Source organism: Cnephaeus nilssonii, assembly GCF_951640355.1.
Source record: "Cnephaeus nilssonii genome assembly, chromosome: 13".
Classification (NCBI taxonomy): domain Eukaryota; kingdom Metazoa; phylum Chordata; class Mammalia; order Chiroptera; family Vespertilionidae; genus Cnephaeus; species Cnephaeus nilssonii.
The window spans coordinates 28,712,004-28,733,171 of NC_137084.1; the positions used below are offsets into that span (position 1 = coordinate 28,712,004).

A 21,168-nucleotide genomic window follows, 5' to 3' on the forward strand; every position below is an offset into this window, starting at 1 on the left:
CCGAAAAAGACCTCTGCTGTTTTTCTGAATAGGATCAAAGCCTCAAAACCCAGATCTCACATCAATTTCTGAAGTTCTTTTGATAGCATTACTGATGGTGGATGAGGTAAAAAAGATAAAGAAGGCTTACAAAACACACAGTGGCCTAGTATGTTAGGGTTATGAAAAAAAAAATTAAAATTTCTAGAAATGTAAGAGAGCTAAAAAAAAAAAAAAATGAGCATGAGTGACCACAATCACCAAATACTGGGCTTATAATCAAGGCCCAGCACTGTGTGAGGTACCACGTGCAGACTTTAAAGAGAAATGGTTTCCTTGAGCAGCCTCAGGCTCGAGGTAGGAATTACCTGGGCAAAAACTCCAGCTAAATATTAATTCTGAGTACTGACTCAGCTTCTTGGTCCAAGGAAGACAACCTTTTGAAACTACTTTTTGCTTAATGGCCTGCCATGGGGTCATGCAGGTTGCTTTCTGACCGGCGTGTACACATGTATTTGTGGTCTCAGGCTGGGCTGTGCGTTCCTGGGTAGGAAACCTGGCCCCGGCGGCATCACAGCACCTTCCAAACCTCAGGCTCTGCCTTCTGAGCTTCAGCCCTGCAGCAGGAGTCCTGTACACACTGGTCTGATGGGGCAGGAGATCTCTGTGTCTACTCTAACCCCTATAATTCTATGACCACACACAGGGAAGTTTTCTAGGAGCAAACCTGACCACCTCACAGCTCTGCTTAGAACTGAGAAGTCGCCACTAACAGCTGAGAGCCTCTGTGATGTGCCCTGACCATTGCCTTTCATTGATGCCTCCTTCCTTCCCCCTTTTTCCTCCCCTCCACCTGCCTCTTCCTCCTTTCCAAGCCATAGATTCTAATTACAGAAAACTACTTATATAATCTCTAAAGGCACCAAGATCTTTCACCTTGGGCTTTTGCACCAATTATTCTTCCAGCATAATGGTTAGTATGGTGTCTTCCCCATGCACCCTCCCCTATACAGTATCCATCAGATGTCACCTCCTCCAGGAAGCCTTCCTGGATCTCCTCCTACCCCACAGAGAATGCGTTAGGTGCTTCTCCCACATATTCCCACCACCTTTTTCTCTTTATCTCGATTATAACAGTTATCATGTCTTAGCAAAATAGTTTTGTCTCTCCGCTGTACCAGACAAAGAACACTCAGATGACGGTGACTTGCTTGCTTTGCTGTTGAACCCACAGTGCCTGGGGCATGGTTGGCATTTAAACAATTGCTGAATTGAATGCCGGTTGGCAGTGCCCCCTGAACACGTAATTGTGTATATTACAATTACAGAACAGTCAGCTATTTACTTGGGAGCCTTAGATCCCTCTGCCTTTTTTTCCTTAGAAGAGAATTTCAGAAAGAGGACGGGAAGAAAAATGAACATTTCTGAACACTTACTATATCCCAGGTACTGGTCACATGACAACCCTGAGAGGTATTATCATCACCCATCATACAGAGCAGCAGACACAAGCTCAGAGGTTAAAGAGTTTGCCCAAAGCATAGAGCCCGCAAGTGTCAGCGCCGACATTCACACCCGTGATGCTAAAGCCGGCGTCCTATTTATTACACCGCACTGCTTCCATGGTGCTCTGGGACAGGAGGCCTTGAGGTAATGCTCAGAAGGGGGAAGGGGCCACCTCCCCTCCCGATGGCTGCTGCCCTGTGTCTATACTCACATTTGCTGTCAGCTGGGTGGTCAAAGCTGAAACCTTTTCCTGGGAGGCATCCAGCTCCCGCCGCAGCTTGCGAATCTAAAGGTGAAAAGGAACAGGGTTACTTGCTGTGGGAGTCCATTTCCAGGTTGAGCTGGGTAAAATAATTGATGGCAGTGAAAGTGGAAACCCAACCAGCAAACTGTTCCTTACCTCCGACTGGCATTTTTCTTCTGGCTGTAAAGAAAACACAGGGAGATTAGAGGATCAAATCTAATCTGAGGAACAAAGGGCCATGCAGTCCAGCCTGCGGGGACCGCATTTGGATGCGACCAGCAGTCTGGAAGATTTACTCGTTTCTTTTCTGGGGTATTTTTCTGGGTTTACTGGTTCGTTAATTTGACTATCTTAAACGGCCAAAAACAAACGGCATATTATTTTAAGAAATTTGGAAGAATTAGAACATTCCCATTACTTTGGTTGTGAGGAGTCCCTGTCCCCATGTGGAGACAGTGACAGGGTCCGGGGCTCAAGACGTTGTGAGAAGGGGATGAGCCAGGGCAGGGTTTGCCAGATTTAGCAAATAAAAATATCGGACAACCAGTTAAATTCTATTACTATTACCATTACTACTACTACTACTACTACTACTACTACTACTATTACTAAAGTATGCCTCATGTAATATTGGGACATACTTATACTAAAAAATTATTTGTTGTTCACCTGAATTTCAAATCTAACTGGGTGCTCTGTATTTTACCTGGCAAACCTCACCTGGGAGAGGGAGGCCTGCACGTAAGTTAATTCTGCCCCAATTCATCCTCCCTCTCAGCTCCCAGGGCACTGCAGGACAGGAAGGCCCCTAGAGTAAGGGAGGCCAGGAGCCCCTGTCAGCCAGCCTGTTGACATCCCAGATTATAAGGATAAATGTGACCTTCACCTTCCTGCTGTCCCACCTGGAGTTTCCCAGTTACCTATGACCCTGAGGAGTAAAGGTGAAGCCTCTTACTGGCAGAACCTTCCATGCTGGGCCCCGTGTCTGAGGTGGCACAGCTGTGCCAGTGGGAGAACAAAACGACCTCCCTCCTAATCCAAATTTATTAGGGATAAACCCATTATTTTTTTAAAAAAACAGCATCTGACTCTGGTGTCTACTTCTCTATTCAGAATACAAATGGGGAGGATTCATTAGACCCTGAAGACCCCAGCTGGGGCAGATTCCTGTCGGTCTCCCTTCACTCCCTTCTTCCCACTGTCCTCGCTCCTGGCCCTGCCTTCGAGCCCTCACCCTCCAGGCTGGCTCCTAACAACAGCAACTAATTTTTAGGCACCAAACTGTCTAATCCTTACAATAACTCCATAAAGTAGGTTAGTTTGTATTCCCTCTGGGGCTCAGAGAGGTTTGGTATCCTGCCTACGTCACACAGCTGGACAATCTCCTCATCTTAGAAACGCTTTCAGGAGAAGGTCTGGAGATGTCCTCAGGGTCCACTTTTTCCTCCCAGATAATATTTCTCCATCCTTCTTTGTCTGTCTGCCCATCTATCCATTCCCCATTATCCTGCCTAATGAATATTCATTGATTTCCTATATGTACCAGGCACTGTTTAAGAACCTAGGTAACAGCTGTGAACATGACCAAGTCCCCTACCTCATGTTACTTACATTCTGGTAATAATAACTAGCATTTACTAATTAGTGCCACATGTTGGCAACTGTTCCAAGCACTTTATATTCAATATTCATTTAACCCTCATAGCAACCCTTGGAGTAGGTACTACTACTATCACCTCCTGTTTTGCAGATGAGGAAATTTAGGTACAAAGAGGTTAAATAACCTGCCCATGGTCACAGCTGGTAGGTGGTAGAGCTGGGATTGGATCCAAGGTGCTCTGGCTCCAGAGCCTATGATCTTAACCAGCACCTTCTCCTGCTTTTACTATAGCTATATTCTTATGGAAGGTTTCCAGAAATAAGGTCCTGTCTTATGAGTCTCATTTAAAGGGGAAAAGTTAATGGCGAGAACGTCAGTGCTATCTAACATCTGGGAGGCTAGTGGAGGCCGGTTAGCAAGCTGAAGCATCCATACAGGACCAACCAACCCTACTTCTAAACACTGCCATCAACAGGCCTAAAACTCCTTCCCAGGCCTCTGCCACTATCACTGTACCCACCTGTCTATGGGGATGGGCCCCTGTTCTCAACAGCAGCCTGGGGAAATCCTGTGCATTGTACCTTGTCCCCAGCTGCTGCTGCTCTTCTGAAACTGTAGACCTCCTCCATTTAGCAGCTCCCCATGGAACTCAACTGCTGCTCCCTAACCAGTCAAGAAAGCAAGTCTGATGCCAGATGTGGCCTCTGGCATTTTCTCTACTCCATAGGTTGGCCATGACTTCTCCATGACAGTCGTTTAGCATCATGTTGCCCTTTCTTGCCTTTGTAATAAAATCCAGGCACATATTTCAGCCAGAAAGGGCATTCTTGAATATCCAAGAATTATAGAGACTTCAGAGGGAAAAATCTATTAACATCCAATAAGAGCCTATAAGAGACTCAGCAATTAAGCAGACTCTTCGGTCTGGGTTGGTGACAACTTCAGAGATTCCAAAGACCTCTTCGTAAACAAATAAGAGCTTGTTCACCTTAACATTTACAAAAAGATGCCTGAGCATTTGTTTCAGAATTGCATCATCACCAAGTGGCTAATAATAGATGAGGGACCACACATCAGTTCTTGCTAGTTGCAGAGTAGAGCCAGACTTGCAGGTTTCCTTGGAATTAGCAGACTAGTCTGGCATGAAAATATCCAATTGTTAGACTAATTGTTTTTTTTTTTTAAGTCTGCAAATGTAACCTATATTCTCAGAGAGAGCACATGCAAAGGACAGTGAATGGGAACCTTTGACTCCATGACTGGTGGAATGGCAGAGTTGTGGGGACCTCAGAGACCACCTTGTCTAGCTGTCTGACACCAAAGGCAACTGAGAGACACCCAGAATGATGCGGTGATTTGTCTAAAGTCATACAGTGAGAAAAATTAAGGTGGACCTCCAGTCTCTTGCTATGCAGATGAATGAAAAATTATGATTTGTGAATTGAAAACAACTCAGAAAGGACCATTTCTAATTTAATGAAAACACCAGCTTCATGTCTACCCAGGACAAGACCTACTGGAAGAGAGACCTTTTAAAATAAATGTATGTTTTTATTGATTTCAGAGAGGAAGGGAGAGAGAGAGAGAAACATCAATGATGAGAATCACTGATCAGCTGCCTCTTGCATGCCCCCTACTGGGGATGGAGCCCACACCCTGGGCATGTGCCCTGACGGAATTGAATTGTGACCTCCTGATTCATAGGTTGACACTCAACCACTGAGCCACGCCGGCCAGGCTGGAAGAGACTTTGACTACAAGAACTCCTGATGGTTGTCAGGAGGGCACATGGCTGGAAATTGCAAGTGACCGTTTCCTACCTGTGACTCTCACGGGTGGAGAAACTCAGGCTCTTCCCTTTGCCCGCCCCTCCCCCCCCCAACTCCTCCCGAGGTTGGCTGACACAGGCCAGCCACCCAGTTTTCACTCTGCTGAGAAAGGCCCACCCTTTTGAGTTGACACTTCGAACCCATGGGGCTTGGGCACTGAAATGTCTGCTATGGCTGCTTTGCACCAACCCTGTGAATCTAGAGTCCCATGTCCTGTGTCCCTTGGTGCCCCCTGGTGCCTCTGGCTTCCTCTTTCAGCAGCCTCCTCTCTACACTGACACCATATCCTCAGGGCTTAGCTCAGCACCTGGCATATATGTAGTGCCAGTCATACTGTTGAAGAGGTGAATCTAGGTTTGAAAGGACCATCTCTGGTACCGAGATCAGAGAGTTCCATAGTAGAACCAAGACCTAGTGTTTGCACTGCCTGGCAGTTAGAAGGCCATCGCTAAGCTTTCCTAGTAGATGACGGCTTAAACAACCCTTCCCAACGTCACTATACAGAAAGCCTTTACATTGAAAACCAGGACTCTGGCTGAAACTTCAGACAAGACGATTAGCTGAAGAAAGAGAGGTACTTTGGAGTTGGAGGGGTGAGGTGGGTAGGAGCTGAAAAGAGTATTTCTAGGTCCTTCGAATCAAACCACGTCAACAACCACAGATGTCTTTGCTTGCCATAGGTCTAAGAAAGAACAGACAGGCTGTGGTCTCTTTAATTTGATTCTGGGATGGCCTTTTACTTACAGGGAGCTATATATAGTTTGTCTTGCTATGTAGCCCAGAAATCTAGCATGACCAAACATAGAATTATTAAAAAAAGACAAACACACACAAAAAAAACAACAAACAAAAACACAGCACATTTGTCCTCCACAGAATTAAGGGCTAAATAATTGTCAATTCTCAATTAAGAAAATATTTTTTCCCTATAGGAATTCCCAAATATTTATGCGGATGGTATAAAAAGTAAGCACCACAGAACAGAACCAATCTAGTACCATATTTGATTACATTTGGCTTTGGTCACTAAAACTCTCATTGATGGGGAACATGTATGAGTGCTTACTCTGTGCTATGTGCATTGTATTTATTGCTGTACATGGATTTTCTTATTTTATGGAAGCCTATTTTTGGAACACCTATTGGGCATGAGGAATAAAAACAGAAAAATTCCTTGTCCTCAAGGAATTTATATTGTAGCAAAATGTAATCTTCAGAACATTTAATCCTCATTACAACTCCAGCAAGTAGGGACAGTTCTTCTGTTTATTTTACAGATAGAGAAACTGAGGCAGGTAGATTTATACGCTGTTCAAGGCCTTTCTTTTCAAATTCTACCAGTAGGTGGCCAAGGCTTCTCACACATTCTAACTCGTCACCATGCACAGCACAATGCCACTAACAAAGCAGCCTATTCCTGATTTATTGATTGGTACGTTATAGTCAATAGTTGTTTGTGAATTTCAAATCTTGTTCCCTAATTAACTGGTCCCCTTATAACGGAAATACTCTCTCCAGGAAAAATGCTGATATTTTATTCTTGACATATTTGATAAAGGAACCCCAGCTCATATGATCATAGCTATACAGCATTGATTTATACTCACTGTTGAATAAATGGACGATGTGCTAGAAACCAAGGAGAGCGAGGATCCATGAACTATTTAAAAAAAGAAAAGAAAAGGTGAATTGCACAGCTGGCTGCTATGAAACCAAAAAAGGGGGGAGGGAAGGAGAAACTGAGCATTATAGGGCACTACCAGGTTCAGAGCAACTTGATCTCACCTTGACCCGACCTTTCCTGGTTTGGCTATAGGTCAGCGTCAAATAAGGAATAGTTTGTTAGGAGAGTCAGTCAATTTTCTGTTACCACATTTTTTTCTACAACCTTCTAAATACTTCCCCCCCCCCCCGACTATCAAAAGAATACATGATTACTTAATGAAAATGTTCAAGGACAGAGAAATGCTAAAAAGCAAACCCACTACAGTAACCGGCATGGCTCATAATTCTATTACCCAGGGGCAGCCTGTTACGATTCCAGCATACTTTGTTCCTTTCTTTTTCTAATGTATTCATTTAGGGTTGAGATTGTTGTGCTTGTGTATTTTATACCCTGCTAGCACCTGACACTTGTATTTTCAGAAGAGGAGCTGATTATGGCCATAGTAAAACCATTCTAGAAGAATACTTGCTTATAAACGTATGTCTAGAAAGCACAACCCAGTGAAATATAGATTCTGTGTTCGATTTCTATCATGTCTACCAAGGGACAAGCCAGTGGTGTCATCTTTTCCGTTTCTGACCGGCACTTTTTGACTTAGGACCATCCTCATACCCTCTTAGCACCCTTCCTGCCCTCAGCCAAGGGGAGACATCGTATTAGCTGCTTTCATGACATTTTAAAGCCTGGTCTTTTCTAGGACAAGGCATTCTGGCTGACTTCTCTGTTGGGAAACCAGATTCTTTAACGACATTTTCTTGGTATCTCTCCACAACTTGTTTGTAAAGAGAGAAATAGGCATGTGGTGGCATCTCGGACCTTTTCCCTGGGAGAAGCTTTCCTGGCCACAGTAGAATGCCTCTGTGCCACACTGTGCTGTCACCTTTGGTCTGAGAGTGGGAGGCTCGGGAGTAACTTTCCACATGTGCTCAGTGGCTTTCACTCACCACCCAAGGATTGAACTCAACTTGAATCAGCAGTTGCAGAAGCCACCTGACCACAAGATACCCGAGGAACAGCTCAGTGTGCACTCAGGTGCCTCCTCTAAGTGGTTCCGGACACTCTGAGTCCTGCACGTGGCTCTCAAGCATGCCCTGGAGAGTGCTTTGCCTCCTCAGAGGCTCTCCCATGCCGTTCCGTTTGTTTAGGATGTACCTCATTTCTGTCTGTCCAAACCTTCAGGATCAGCGCAAACCCCTTCTCCATGAAGACTTCCTTATTGCCCTGACTGCCACCTGGGTGGGCTCTCTCCTCCTGAACCCACATTGCTCTGGGCTTGCCCTACCTGCCCTCTTCTCTCTAGCAGGTGCCTTCACACTGAGGCTGCCCCTGCACCACCACTCAGAGCCACCTTCCTTGGAGTTCTAGATCTTTGCCTCCATTCTTCCTCAACCCAGGACTCATCTGACTCATACCCCATAAAAAACCAGTTACGGTGTTAACGGCCAATAATGGCTTTCAGCGTTAATATGTCCACACATTAACAGAAGTTTCTCATGTCCCAACCTAGTGACCTAATTGTTCCAGAGGGGTAACCTACTTCAGCCCCAGGACACAAGCAGCAGCGGGAGATTATACTGGAGGCCAAGCTGGGGGCAGAGATGCAGGTAACATAATCCCTTAATCACACCTTTCAGTCACACTGCCCCGCCAGATGCCTGCTCCAGAAGCCTGCATAGAGCTGCTGAATGGCCTCTGGCAGCTGGAAAATGGAAGTTTTCCTCTTATATTTCTCCACCTCATGGACTCACTGACAGCCTGCAGCCATATCTCCATGGAAGCTGGGGCTACAGGCAGAGAAGAGCGCATCTGGCAGGGATCGGGCAGAGGTACTTATTTTCCTCTGTAATTAACCCCTCTCACTTGGTCAGAAGCAACAGCAAAGCTGTGGTCTAGAGAAAGACTTTTCGCCTTCCAGAGTCAACCCCAAACTGACTGTGGCTGCCCCGAACCACTGCAGCTGGCCCTCCTTTAAGTGAACTGAGCCAACAAGTCGGAGCCTGGATACTCTGGGACAACAAAAGGCCTGTGAAAGTCACAAAGCCCAAACAGCAAAAGCAGGCCATGCATTTCCTCTCTATACTTGTATCGCCAACATTTTAAAGTTACAAGGAATCTCAGGCCATCTCTCACATTGTGCAATCTGAAACCGAGAGAGATTGTGAACTGCTCAAGGTCACACAGCATTCAGGAACAGTATCTGCTTGCTTTGCCCTTAAGTGATCTGTTTTTGTTTTGTGTTTTTTTTTTAATTTTTATTCCAAAGGCATCCATTTTTAAAATGCCTCCCACCTCTTCCTAAATGCCTGCTATTAAAGTTGACTTTATATGTGCACAATGCGTCTGATGGAGATGAATTTACCTGAAATAACTTTGAAAGGCTGTATGTGGGCCATACCTATATCTAATCCACAGGGTTATCATACCCACTTCCTTCAAAATGAATGATGGTTAGTAAATACCACAAAATCATTGCACAAGTACTTGTGCTAATTCTTCCTAAATTTCTTTCCTGCTTTCTGGCGTGTGATATACCTACTGACACTCTTATAAGGAGGTTCTAAAGTGAGATGTGAATTTTTTTCCAACTGTTTCTGCAACACTGTTAAAAATTCAAAAGAGGGGGAAAAAGTCTCTATCTAATTGCACTTAGGTGGAATCTAAAAATAAAAATAAATGAATAAACAAAAGAAAAAACATAGATATAGAGAACAAACTGATGGTTGCCAGGGGGAAAGAGAGGTTGGAGGGCTGGGTGAAATGGGGAAAGGGTTAAGATGTACAAATTGACAGTTACATCTGGTCACGGAATGTGACGTACAGCATGGGGAATATCTATAATAATAAAAGCGTAATATGCTAATTAGATCAGACAGTCCAACAACCTTCTGGATGAAGCTGCTACAATGGGGGCCGAGGCAGAGGTGGTAAGGGGTGATCAGGCAGGCAGGCAAGCAGTTAGGGGCAATCAGGCAGGCAGGCAGAGTGGTTAGGGGCTATCAGGCAGGCAGGCAGGTGAGCGGTTAGGAGCCAGTGGTCCCGGATTGCAAGAGGGATACCGGATTGTGAGAGGGTGCCGGGACAACCCCCCTCCCCCCGTGCACAAATTTTGTGCACCAGGCTTCTAGTAATCAATAATATTGTAATGGGGGGGAACACTTAAACACATATAAATGTTTAACCACTATGTGGTACACCTGAAACAAATATTGAATGTCAACAAATTAAAAATAAATTCTAAAAAAGAGATATAAAGAAAAACACACCATCTAATTGTACAAGTCTTATTTTTTTTTAACAACCGTGGAAGAGATAAAATCAATCTGATGCCAAATTTCCCAAAAGACAAAAATGTTATGTGTTTATAGTACATCAACAGCAGTTTCTACATCTTCCCCACAACTTTGATTTTTCCCTCTGCATTCAGTTCCACATCACCATGAATCATGAGATTTACAAAAGTCTAGACATTGCTCGTGGGCAAGCACCCATTGTCAATGCCACTTTGCCATGCAGATATTCCACAGTTGTGCTGTCTGACTCCAGATGGAATACATAAAAGCGATCTGATGAGGATGCCATAATGGTCCTGGACCTTTATGAGGCGAAGTGTGCTTGTTTGGACAAGTTACGGTGCTGCACACGGTTCACTCAGGTACACACACGGCAGAGAAGATGAATACAGCGCAGGGCACTCCACCTGCGAGTCGTCATCAGGAGGGCTGGGGATGCTCTGTGGCCATGTGTGGCCAGCACACCCACTATAACTGGAGTTCAAGACAAACTGCCTACTCCTACACCTTACGGTCAACATATCCTCCAGTCTTGCTGCTCTGAGTGGTTATAGCATTCATTTCTAGCTCTTAAATCCAGCAAAACCCTCTCAGCCCCCCATCCTCTGTTCTGGTAGGTTCCCATATATGATTTACAGACTTGCACCTGCTCAGTGAATGTCCCTGGATGCAAACGATACATAAATGAGGGTGGATACATAAATAAGAGTGGAGAGAATTAAGTTGCTAAAGGGATTAACAGGGGACAACTGCTCTGTAACTAAACTCTTTAAAATTTTTGTAAAAAAGTACCCCAGGCAAAGCAGAAGCCAACATCTTGCATTTCCCTCTTGACCTGTTTAGGGATTTCTGAAACAATTAGAGGTTTGTTTGTGCTTTCCTACCAAGAGGATGCTGGGCACATGGCCCCACTCTCAGGGGAACTGGGAGCAGAGGGAAGTGCCTATGGCTCTCCTCCCAGATTATGTTCTGTTACTGGCCAAACTCAAAAGGGCACAACCAGAGACACAGCCCTCTGCTGGGGCTGGACTGCCAGCTGCCAGGACACTGGTGCGGAAGCCAAGTCTACAGGCTGTGCAATAACATCATTGGGTTAACATTTGTGTATATCATTTCATTAATCTCATAATCCTGTGGGCTGAGCACTATTAGTACTCCCACGTTATCAGTGAAAAAACAGAGGCAAAGAGAGGTGAAGTAATTGCCCAAGATCATACACCTAATAAATAGTGAAACTGGAATTCAAACCCTGGTAGTCTTACTACACACTCTTAACCATTCATTAGTCAGTGAGTCCTGCCTCCAGTGTCCGACCAGTTCACCCTGGGGGAGCTTTGGGGGAGTGGGTGATGTCCCCCCAAAGCATTTTGACTGCTGTTTCCCTAACTCACACCTTGACTGAAGGAACAAAGGGAAAGAGATAGGAACCGAGCTAGGAAGATGGCTGACAAAGTTGCCCACAGTATTTTAATCTTAAAATTCTGATTTAAATGATTTTAAAATAGAAATCTAATCCAAAATATTCCCACTTAGCAAGCAAAGAATGAAAAGGGCATCACTGAATGCAATAAACTTGAACCACTGATGCCTGAATAACAAAGCAGAAAATTCTTGAGAGCAGCAGAGAGGCATGGCTGCCCGGAGCCCCCCAAAGTCATAAGGGGGCATCAGCACAGGGAAACAAAACTCTCCAGGAATGCACTCCTCTAAGTTGGGGAGCCAGTGGCTGAACCTCAAGATGAGGGTGCATGCCAAGAAGCTATGGCCCATGTCCAAGAACGAGAAACCTAGAGCAAAACTCAGTCAGCTCTAAGGTTCATAGGGATTTTTTTAGTAGGATCTCCCCTAAAGTCCTGAGAGGTCAATTAAGAGTCAGACCCGACTATTCAGTTCTCCAGCCCGACACCCCAGTAAGTGGGGGAGTTGGAAGCACTCACAGGTGGACTCTCAGGTCAACGAAATGAACTTGACATAGAGGAGAATTAACTATACACCCCCTAACCTGGGAGATGGCCAGTCTCCTTGCTTACCTTCTTCAAACCCATCCCGGAAGGAGCCCGAGCGGCTCATGGTTCTGCTCTTCTCATCCAGGGACATGGAGCTATTCCGGAAGCGGCTGTCGGTGTACGGGTCATACTGCCCATCGGCATTGGAGAGGCTGTGGGTCCTCAGCATGGTCGGGTTGGACAAGCTCATCTGGGTGACAGTGGTGGGACTCGCTGGAACAAAAGGAATAGAATCAAAAGGTTGGGAATTCATGTCTCTGTTCAAATCCTGGACGGGGATGCAGAGGAGACTGCTCGCTTTCAGCCGTATCCATCCCTGCCAACTTCTCTCTCTTGTCTATTTTCTAAAGGTGGTCACATCAGCATTTGAGTTATACACCGAGAGCTAAAAATAAGGGAGGGGAGGTGGGTCAGTTCCAAAGCAGGGCTCTGGGCCTCAGCTTTCCAACTTGGCACGTTCAGACAGGCTCGTGTCACCTTCCAGGCATGAGCTAATTACTCCCTGGGCTCATCAGAACAATTCTCTCCAAAGCCCAAAGCCCGAAATAGCCCCACCGGGCTTTTGATCAGATGGGAAACATTTGTGCGTGACAAGAAACTCCTGCCCCAAAGAGTTACGGCTGGGAAAGAACAATATGAACACGGGTCTCGTCGCCTCGGATGGGGAACACTGAATAAGGGAGCCTCAAGAACTTCGGTGCAGAAGCGGCACATTTACCTTAGCTGAAGCTAGCTTTCTTACTAAAATCCAGTCATTTTAGTAACGTCCAATATTTCAGAAGTATACCTTCAGTTAACTGAAAATGCAGAGTTAAATCAGACTTGATTCCAAGCCACACCTGTCCTTAAAGACTGAGTTTATTGCTCACAATACTCAGGAAAGGCACGACGGCCTCTCTAAGGAAGGAGACAGGACTGGGAAAGGTCCCCCGTCCCTCCCATCAGCCTTCCAAGGCTCAGCTCCCATCCTGCCACCTTCATGCGACCTTCCCTGTAATTCCCGCCAGGACTGACCTTTCCTTTTCCTAACTGTAAATGATACTTGCTACCTGATCATATTCAGTTTCTACACGGTTTCCTATAAACAGAATCCCCTGACTTGTCAGCAGGGACCGTGTCACACATTCTTTTCCTTTCCCCACTGTGCCCGTCAAAGCATTATGACAGGAGTGGGCACTTCCAAGAATACTTGTTCAATCAAAACATGATTTTTATCTCTAGCTTAAGAAAGCATGAGGATGACCAAACTTGGGACATGCTCTACAACCTACTTCTTTTTTTAAAAAAATATATTTTCATTGATTTCAGAGAGGAAGGGAGAGGAAGAGAAATAGAAACATCAATGATGAGAGAGAATCATTGATCGGCTGCCTCCTGCACGCCCCACACAGGGGATCGAGCCCACAACCCGGGCACGTGGCCTTGACCGGAATCGAACATGGGACCCGTCAGTCCCCAGGCCGATGCTCTATCCACCAAGCCAAACTGGCTAGGGCTACAACCTACTTCTTTAGGTCTTAGAAATAAGGTACATTTTTCTCAAGAATGAGATGGTTAGCTCCAACTCTATCAACCACAGAAAGACTATTACAGATTAGAGTATCAGAAACTTTTCCATTTCCTCTAGTTCCTTTGCTGTCAATCTCCTGTAATCAAACTGCATTGCAGAGGGCTGACCAGATCCCAAGAGGGATGAAACCACATGTCTATGACCAACAGATCTCTTCCAAGCACAAGCTGACCTCTGCCCCAGGGAGCCGATCAACACAGCTAATGACAAGCAGCTACTCACCAAGCTGAGAGAAGTTGAACCTCGTTCCGGAGGGAGAGGTGACGCTGGAGCCAGAGGAGAAAGGGGAATTGGCAGCCGTGTCCTGCAGGCCTCCTGCAGAGTGGGACCGTAACCATTCTTTTGCGTCTTCTTGTGTGCGGAGCTGGGAGGTGGGGGTGTACCTGGACAGACAGAAATCAGGCTGGATTAACTATGAATGACGCTTCTAGAAAATGAACTCCGGGGAGCTGACGATGAACACATATCCAAAGTTGATGTTAAAAAAAGTCCGATCACTATATATCCCGAAACCTACCAAGTGTTTTGCTACTTGGCTGCCTTTGGGGAAAATTGTAATTCCTGTCAGTTTGGAGGGAACACATAAAGGGAGCAAGGCCGGTGAACGCTCAGAAGAGCCGTCACGGGGCGTATCTGTAACATGTTGATTCACGACAGTGTCATGTCCAAGCCCCCACCCTGACAGCACCGAAGCAACCAAACAAGCTGCGGTTCGAGCTTGGAGGATTTTAGTTAGAGAGCTCAGGGCATCAGCCTTCTAGAGCACACACAGGTGGCCATGAATCACGGCACATCAGAAACCAGACACGAAAAAGTGTGAGAGGACAGTGATGCCACGGCAATCTAGCATCAACACGTCTTCACAAAGGAACCCAAGTCGTTGGGTTTCACACAGGGGAGGGGCTGCAGAAGTCCCACGGTCCCCCTCCTCATTGACGTCTTTGGTAATAGTTTATCGAATGTCTCCAATGGGCTGAGAGCCTTCATAGATGTGATCTAAATCACAGAATTTCTAAATCACGCAAGTGGCCACAGAAACCTTAGATTTACAAACAGATTGCCATGGGGTAGCTACTGATTACGTCAACCTCGGGATTCTTTTGGCTTAAGAAAGGAGTGGTAGGTGTGTTGGGGTTGGATGTGTGTGTATGGAGGGAGGGAGCTGGAAAGAGAAAGTCAGAGTGGGAGGGAATATAAAATGTGTCTTCCTTCATGCTTTCACTCTAGTTGATGGACATGTAACTTTCTAGGTCCCATCACTTGCTTGTAGACAGCCTGCCACATATCCCTATTCTAATTTTTAAAAAAACAAATTTTAGAAAGCTACATAATTTTCATAGGATAGGTCTGCTCCAGAAAGAAATATATCCAGCATTTTGAAATGTCAGTATTTAGGGAGGTTAGTTTCCTCTTGGGGCAACAGTGGTGCATCAAATCCAACTCATATTAAAAGTGGCCGAAATGCAAGCATCTAGCATGGTTGCCAACCATCAGCCCTCCCCAGCATGATGCACACTGTTAGGTCCAAAAGGCCTTGCCAGCTCCCCTTTCTCAGGCCACACTGGTGAACTCCCTCCCGCAGGACGTCTGCTGGGGGATTTTCCAATACTGTGGTTTTTAGATTCGTAGAATTGGCTTTACTCGGAGCTCCTATTGAAAGGAAGCATTGATACCTACCTCACATTACTGTTCAAAATGCTCTCAGCCTTACGAGCTACAGGTTATCAACTACAGACAGACATGACAGTGCTGAAACATTTCATCTCACGTTCCATTTTTTTGCAAAAGCACGTAATGCTCAGTGCAGAGTGAAGCTGGTGCTACATAGAAGGAGGCATTTAGAGAGCAGGAGAAATGACAGCTGCAACCACGAGATGTTGAGACCACGGAGCAGGCGTGAGAACTGAAGTTCCTCCGATTGGCAGAGGGAAGTAGATGGTGGGAGCCATGGTGACTTATAGCATCTTGTTTTACCAGGACTAGCATCCAACTGAGCCCAAGCCATGACTTCCAATGAACGAGAGGACATTACTTCCTCATAGTCTTCTCCTTCTTTTCACCAAAAGCTGATCACACCGATGTCTTGTTGGGCACCGGAAACTGACGCGAATTTTGATTATTATTCAGACGCGTGCAAAGTATCTGTCCTTAGCAATTTTCTATGGGCTGAAAGCTAAATATTTTTAAGTTTGGGGGTGATATTTCCTTCCGCCTTGGCTCGTGTCCTGGCTAACAAATCAACATGCTACAAGTCATGCCCTTTGTCTCGGAAGGCAGCCCGTGAACTGCATGGCTATGGTGACATGCTCAACGATTACAACCCATGGCCCCGAAAGCAGCAGTAACTGCTCTCTGGGCTTCACAGGGATGTTGTTCATGACACGGTCTCACCACATTAAGCCCCCAAAAGCACAGCCTCTGCTCAAGCAAATAAACCAACGAATGGACAGATGAGAATGAGAGGGTGTGAGGGCAGTGTTCGTCCAAGGTCTGACTGCGGTGGCCAAAGCGGGGACCCCAGCCCAGCCCGAACCCCCACCAGCCAAGCCCCAAAGCCACACCACATGGCATGGATGCAAGGAGGAAACACAGATACCTGAGTCCTTTCTTAGGCAAAGTGTTCCTATCAAGGTGCGGGTCACTGTAGGAAAGTTAAAACAAAAAAGAGAACTTCAGAGGAGCACAGGAAAAGCAGGCGGTGTGAGGAGGGAAAGGCTGAGACGGGGCTGACACCTGGGGAAAGAGACTCACTTCTCCAGAGGCGCGCTCCCTTCTCCAGCTGGCCATGCAGCACCTCCACGGGAAACCAAAGAACCCCAGCCCTGGCCAGCGCTGACCCAGTGCACACCTTACCCCGGGAGGCCTGAGGCACTCAGCCCCACAGGTTCAAAGCCACACTCGGGGGCTGCCGCACCTTGAAGCAGAGCCCGTGCCTTCCGCCGCCCCGTCGCCCATCTCTGCACCATCACCACTGCTTCATGGAGAGAGAGATGCCAGCTCCTCTGCGCCCCTAACTCGGGGCCACGCCCAGTGCCACCGTCAGTGACTTCAGGGAGAGAAGGGACGTGTAGGAGGGTTTCAAGAGGCCTGCCGTCTGCATATTTGGAATTCACTCATGAATTCCAGGTCCCTCTCAGTTCCTGCAGTCCTTATTGGACGTAGCTAGGAGCTGAGCCCTGGGCCCGAGTCGGGCGTGTTACAACTTGCTGGCTGATAAAGTCAAGGCATTCAGATTTCCAAAGAACCAGGGTTTAAAGGCTCGGTCTGTGAGTCTGACAACAACAAAGTTTTTGCTGTTGATGGGGTGAAGAGGGTTTTCATTAATTTTTTTTTTTTTTCTAGCACAAAACAACATCTGTTTGTTATGTTTGGCTAAGCCATGGCTCCCCCACAAATTTCAAGTCAATATCCATCTCTGAGGCCCACCCACAGGGCAGTTGGGGGCAAACAAGCCTCTTCATTTATAAAGTCTCAACGCACCACATACTCTTTTTCATTATCGCTACAGGAAATGGGCACAGGGAACGTAGCAGCCTGCAAAACAGACGGAGCCAAACTGCAGCAAAGGACTTGGAAAGGGAGAAGAGCCAGCTGCGTGGGGAGCAGGGGGAGCCAGGGGAGCGAGGGGAGCGAGGGGGTGGGAGACAAAGGTGAGGGCCAAGCTGCACGGTGGGTGGTAGATCATTTCTGGGCTGGGAGGGGAGGGGAGGGGAGGGAGGAGGGGAGGGTGGGAAGCAGGAACATGCCACAGGAAGGCTGAGATGCAAGTGAGAGCTTCTGCTGCCCCAGTTCAAGTGCAGGTTTGCGGTTCCTTCCCAAGCTGGGAAGGGAGGGGCCAGCCCAGCCGGCCTCTCCGGGCTTCAGTGGACAGCGGAACAGACCCTCACTGGCATGTCCGGGGGTCACGTACTACACCGGAGCCACGAGCACAAGCGGAAGCCTCAGGCCAACAGCCTCACACAAAACGTCTGGCTCGACACAGAGGGGCAGAGGAACCCGGAGGCTCGGTGGGGTCCCGGGCCTATGATGTCATTACCTGTCCTGTTTCCTGGGCAAAGTACTTCTGCAGAACTTAGGGCTAGCGGCAGGGGAGGAGAGAGGGCTAGAAGTCCAGGCAGATAGAAAACAAGAGAAGGAACATTAGATTGGAAGAAAGGGGAGGAGTCGTCACATACAGTGATTTTTCTCATTCCCAGGGAGACAATGGACACATCACTACGGCCGCGAGACCTGCAGCTCTGGGGGTGCTTCTGGTTTCCTGATCTCCTCTCACTGGCCAGGAGCCCTTCAGTAGGAGGGTGTCTGCCATGAGGACCACGAAATCGAGCCCACTGCCTAAAGAACATCCTGCCACACCCCCCCGTGGCTGCAGCCGGCCACCCACTCTGCCTACACAATTACAGCGGGAGGAAAAAGAACAAACAGAATAAAATGGAAGGATTTCAGAGGTGGAATGCCATTTCAAATGGATGCATTACATCTGCCCCCGAGAGACTTCCAGTGGCTCCAAGCACTGAGAATAACCACAATGAAAAAGATAACAGGAAACAGAGCTGAGTTTAATTCTACCCCAAACTGGCTTTCCTACAGGAAGACATCAGATAAGAAAGAGAGCCATCTCCCAGGCAAAGGGGGATTACCACTTGGATTCCTAACACAATCCTTTGCCTCCTGAAAGGGTGTCTTTCTGAGAGATACAGGCAGCCAGACGCACACCACCAACCTTTCGGACAGTGTGGTCTTCACACTGTTGGTTCGCACAAAGGGAGCCAGGGAGTCGTCCTTAGAGGAGGCGAGGAGGCCCGAGGAGGAGTTGTGGCTCGGCGCCCCTCCACTGCTGAGGGAGATGTCGATGGACTCACAGCTGGTGTGCAGGCTGCTGACGGACTGGAAGCCCTTGCTAACTGCCGAGGAGCTGCTGGCGTTGGTGCCCCAGGTGAGGCTGTTGGAGGGGCCTGAGTGGGCTGAGCTGGGGCTGGAGGCTAGCGGAGACTGGTTGATGTCCACATTCTTACTGTAGAGAGGACTGCTGCTCCCGCTGCTCAGGGCGCCGCTGCCCGAGGGGGACTCTAAGTTCCCTGGCTGGGTCAAGGTGGCATGAGGATTGGAGATGACCACCAAATTTTTCATGTTTTCAGCTGTGGCCATGGGCACTTGCTTGCTAGGCTTCCCACCAAAGAGTCTGTGAAGAGACAAAGGGTTGTTTGGGTTGAACACCCAGAGCCAAGGGGCTGCGAGCTTTTAGAGTCGGGGGCACGGGGACAGGAGCCTGGGAGTCCCTGGGGGAGGGCACCGTCGTTTCTACTGAAATGGCTCCAGGCATCCAGGGGACAGGGCACCAGGGCTCGGTGTATCACATGGTTCTAGCCTCCAGTTCTCCGCTGCAGCTGAGACCCTGGGGGATAGTTTTCTACAGGACTATGCATGCTCATCCAAGATCTCGCTTCCCTTTCTTTCCAAGAGTAGCCAGAAAACTGCCCCGGCCCGGGAAACTTCTAGAAGGAAAAGAGCTGCCTTCATCATCTTTGCACCCATGACCCCTGGACAGTTTAACTCCAGGGACTCGGCCGATTTGATCTCTGAAGATGCTTGCCCCAGGCCCCATCCAGATCTAGACTCAGGTTCTTGACTCTGCATGTTGTGCACAACATGCAGAGTCAAGAACCTGAGTCTAGATCTGGATGGGGCCTGGGGCAAGCATCTTCACAGGCAAGCCCAGACTGAAAGAGGTGCTCTGAGGGCCGGAGCGCCAGCCCCCCCGACTGATGTACACAGAAACCTTGCCGAGTTCGCAGGGCGCCAGACCAGACTCTCAGTGTGAACTGTGTCTCTGTGACAGACACACAGAAATGCCATCCTATGTCACCCCCTGCTGGTGACCAAAACAGTGCTGTTAGAACACAGGCAATGGCACACACGTCTCCCTCTTCCTTTGGCGGAGGGATACCTGGTAGAGGGGCAGAGTTGCTTTAAGTCAGGGGGACGCTACACGCTCCAGTAACGCAAGTAATTCCATCCACTCAAACTCTGCCTTTCCCCAAGCTCCTCAGTGCTGTGAGTTTGATCTCTGTTTTCTCCAAACAGTCCTTACAAATCTCAACTATTGTGAAAACAAACAACCGACCGGCCATATAACCAGTCCTCACTACCCTATCTAGTGACAGATGAGAAACACTTGGGCCTGGTGACCATCAGAGAATGAAATGTCCGACTGCAGAATCCTGGCTTTAGGATGCTTACACACTTCCAGCAACAGGGACCTCATTATGTCAAGGCGTAGCTCATCCCAGTGCCAAGCACTTCCAACGAGAAAACCAAAATCAGATCTATCTTCTTCACTTTTGCTCATTGCTCCTGACCCTGCTCTGTGTAACCACACAGAAAAAGGCCGTGTTTTCCTTGAACAGAGTTATCACGCTCCACCTAAGGCCTACCTTCTCCAAACCAAGGCACAGTGAGAGCACCTTCAGGAGTCAGTAAACAATGAAATGGCCGGGCATTGGCTGAAAGGTGTTCTATGTAGAACCCAAGAAGCTGCGTGCATTTTCAAGCATTCTATTACACTAGCCTAAGGGTCTAGTAAAATGCCTTTGTAGTCACTAAAGGAAATCTATAATACCAAAGAGCGAATATTACATAGAATACTCGAGGCAAGAAGCAGAGAAAAATTTCATTTACAAGGCAATCTGTTAAAAGAACAAAGAGCAGCCCAATAGGACCTTCCCCTGAAAAAAAAAAGTAATCATTACTGAAATTCTAATAATCAAGTCTAGACAAAGAACTGAGCTGCCTCATTATACCTTTCATGTGGAATGCTGCTTCTGAAGTCTCTTCAAACATTCCGATCCATCCCCAAATATGTACATGTGCACATCGTTTTTGTTTTTTTTCACTGCTCGGTTTTCTGTCCTTGAGACTTACTCTTTCCTATGACAAGAAATTCCCTGGGAAAGTAGAATAAGCCCTGTCCTATGCATATGCTGTTTGAGGATGGGCCAGTGGACATGGATGTTATAATGAGATACTACGAACAGGCAAAAACCACACACATTTAAAAGAAAGTGTAAGAAAAAACAGCATATCATATTTTCATGTAAAAATTTTCATCCAGTGTTGAAATGTGAGGAAATGTCTTTTTCCTATTGCCTTAAAAGGCAATAGGAAACCAATTTCTCCTTTTCAGAAACACTTCTGCTTTAAGAAGCTTTTTTTTTTTTTAAGGAAACTAAAATTTCAGAGACTAATGCGGAATTATGCATGCAGTTATAAATAAGTATGCGGAGAATGTTGGACTATTTGAGTAAAGGATCTGGCCAAGATCACTGTCTAGCATAATGATGAGGAATCTCAGCCATAGAATTAACAATACAAGGAAAATAATTTTCTGTTTCCCTGAGCTACTCATCCAGATCTGGACG

The 21,168-nt window shown here is 47.0% G+C and overlaps 1 protein-coding gene across 6 annotated transcripts in view; it reads right to left on the reverse strand.

Annotated features, from left to right (window-relative positions):
* Window positions 1–21,168, reverse strand: part of NAV2 (neuron navigator 2) — a 370,532-nt gene that overhangs the window by 40,727 nt on the left and 308,637 nt on the right. For 2 of the 6 annotated variants that reach the window (XM_079786928.1, XM_079786932.1), the window contains exons 15-22: window positions 18,474–18,932; window positions 17,787–17,852; window positions 16,347–16,391; window positions 13,973–14,133; window positions 12,205–12,393; window positions 6,766–6,818; window positions 1,886–1,909; window positions 1,697–1,771 (exon numbers count right to left, since the gene is read on the reverse strand). In XM_079786928.1, coding sequence (XP_079643054.1) covers window positions 1,697–1,771; window positions 1,886–1,909; window positions 6,766–6,818; window positions 12,205–12,393; window positions 13,973–14,133; window positions 16,347–16,391; window positions 17,787–17,852; window positions 18,474–18,932 — 1,072 coding nt within the window. The remainder of the gene's footprint in view (window positions 1–1,696; window positions 1,772–1,885; window positions 1,910–6,765; window positions 6,819–12,204; window positions 12,394–13,972; window positions 14,134–16,346; window positions 16,392–17,786; window positions 17,853–18,473; window positions 18,933–21,168) is intronic. The other 4 variants (XM_079786930.1, XM_079786929.1, XM_079786931.1 and 1 more) reach the window with 4 other exon arrangements.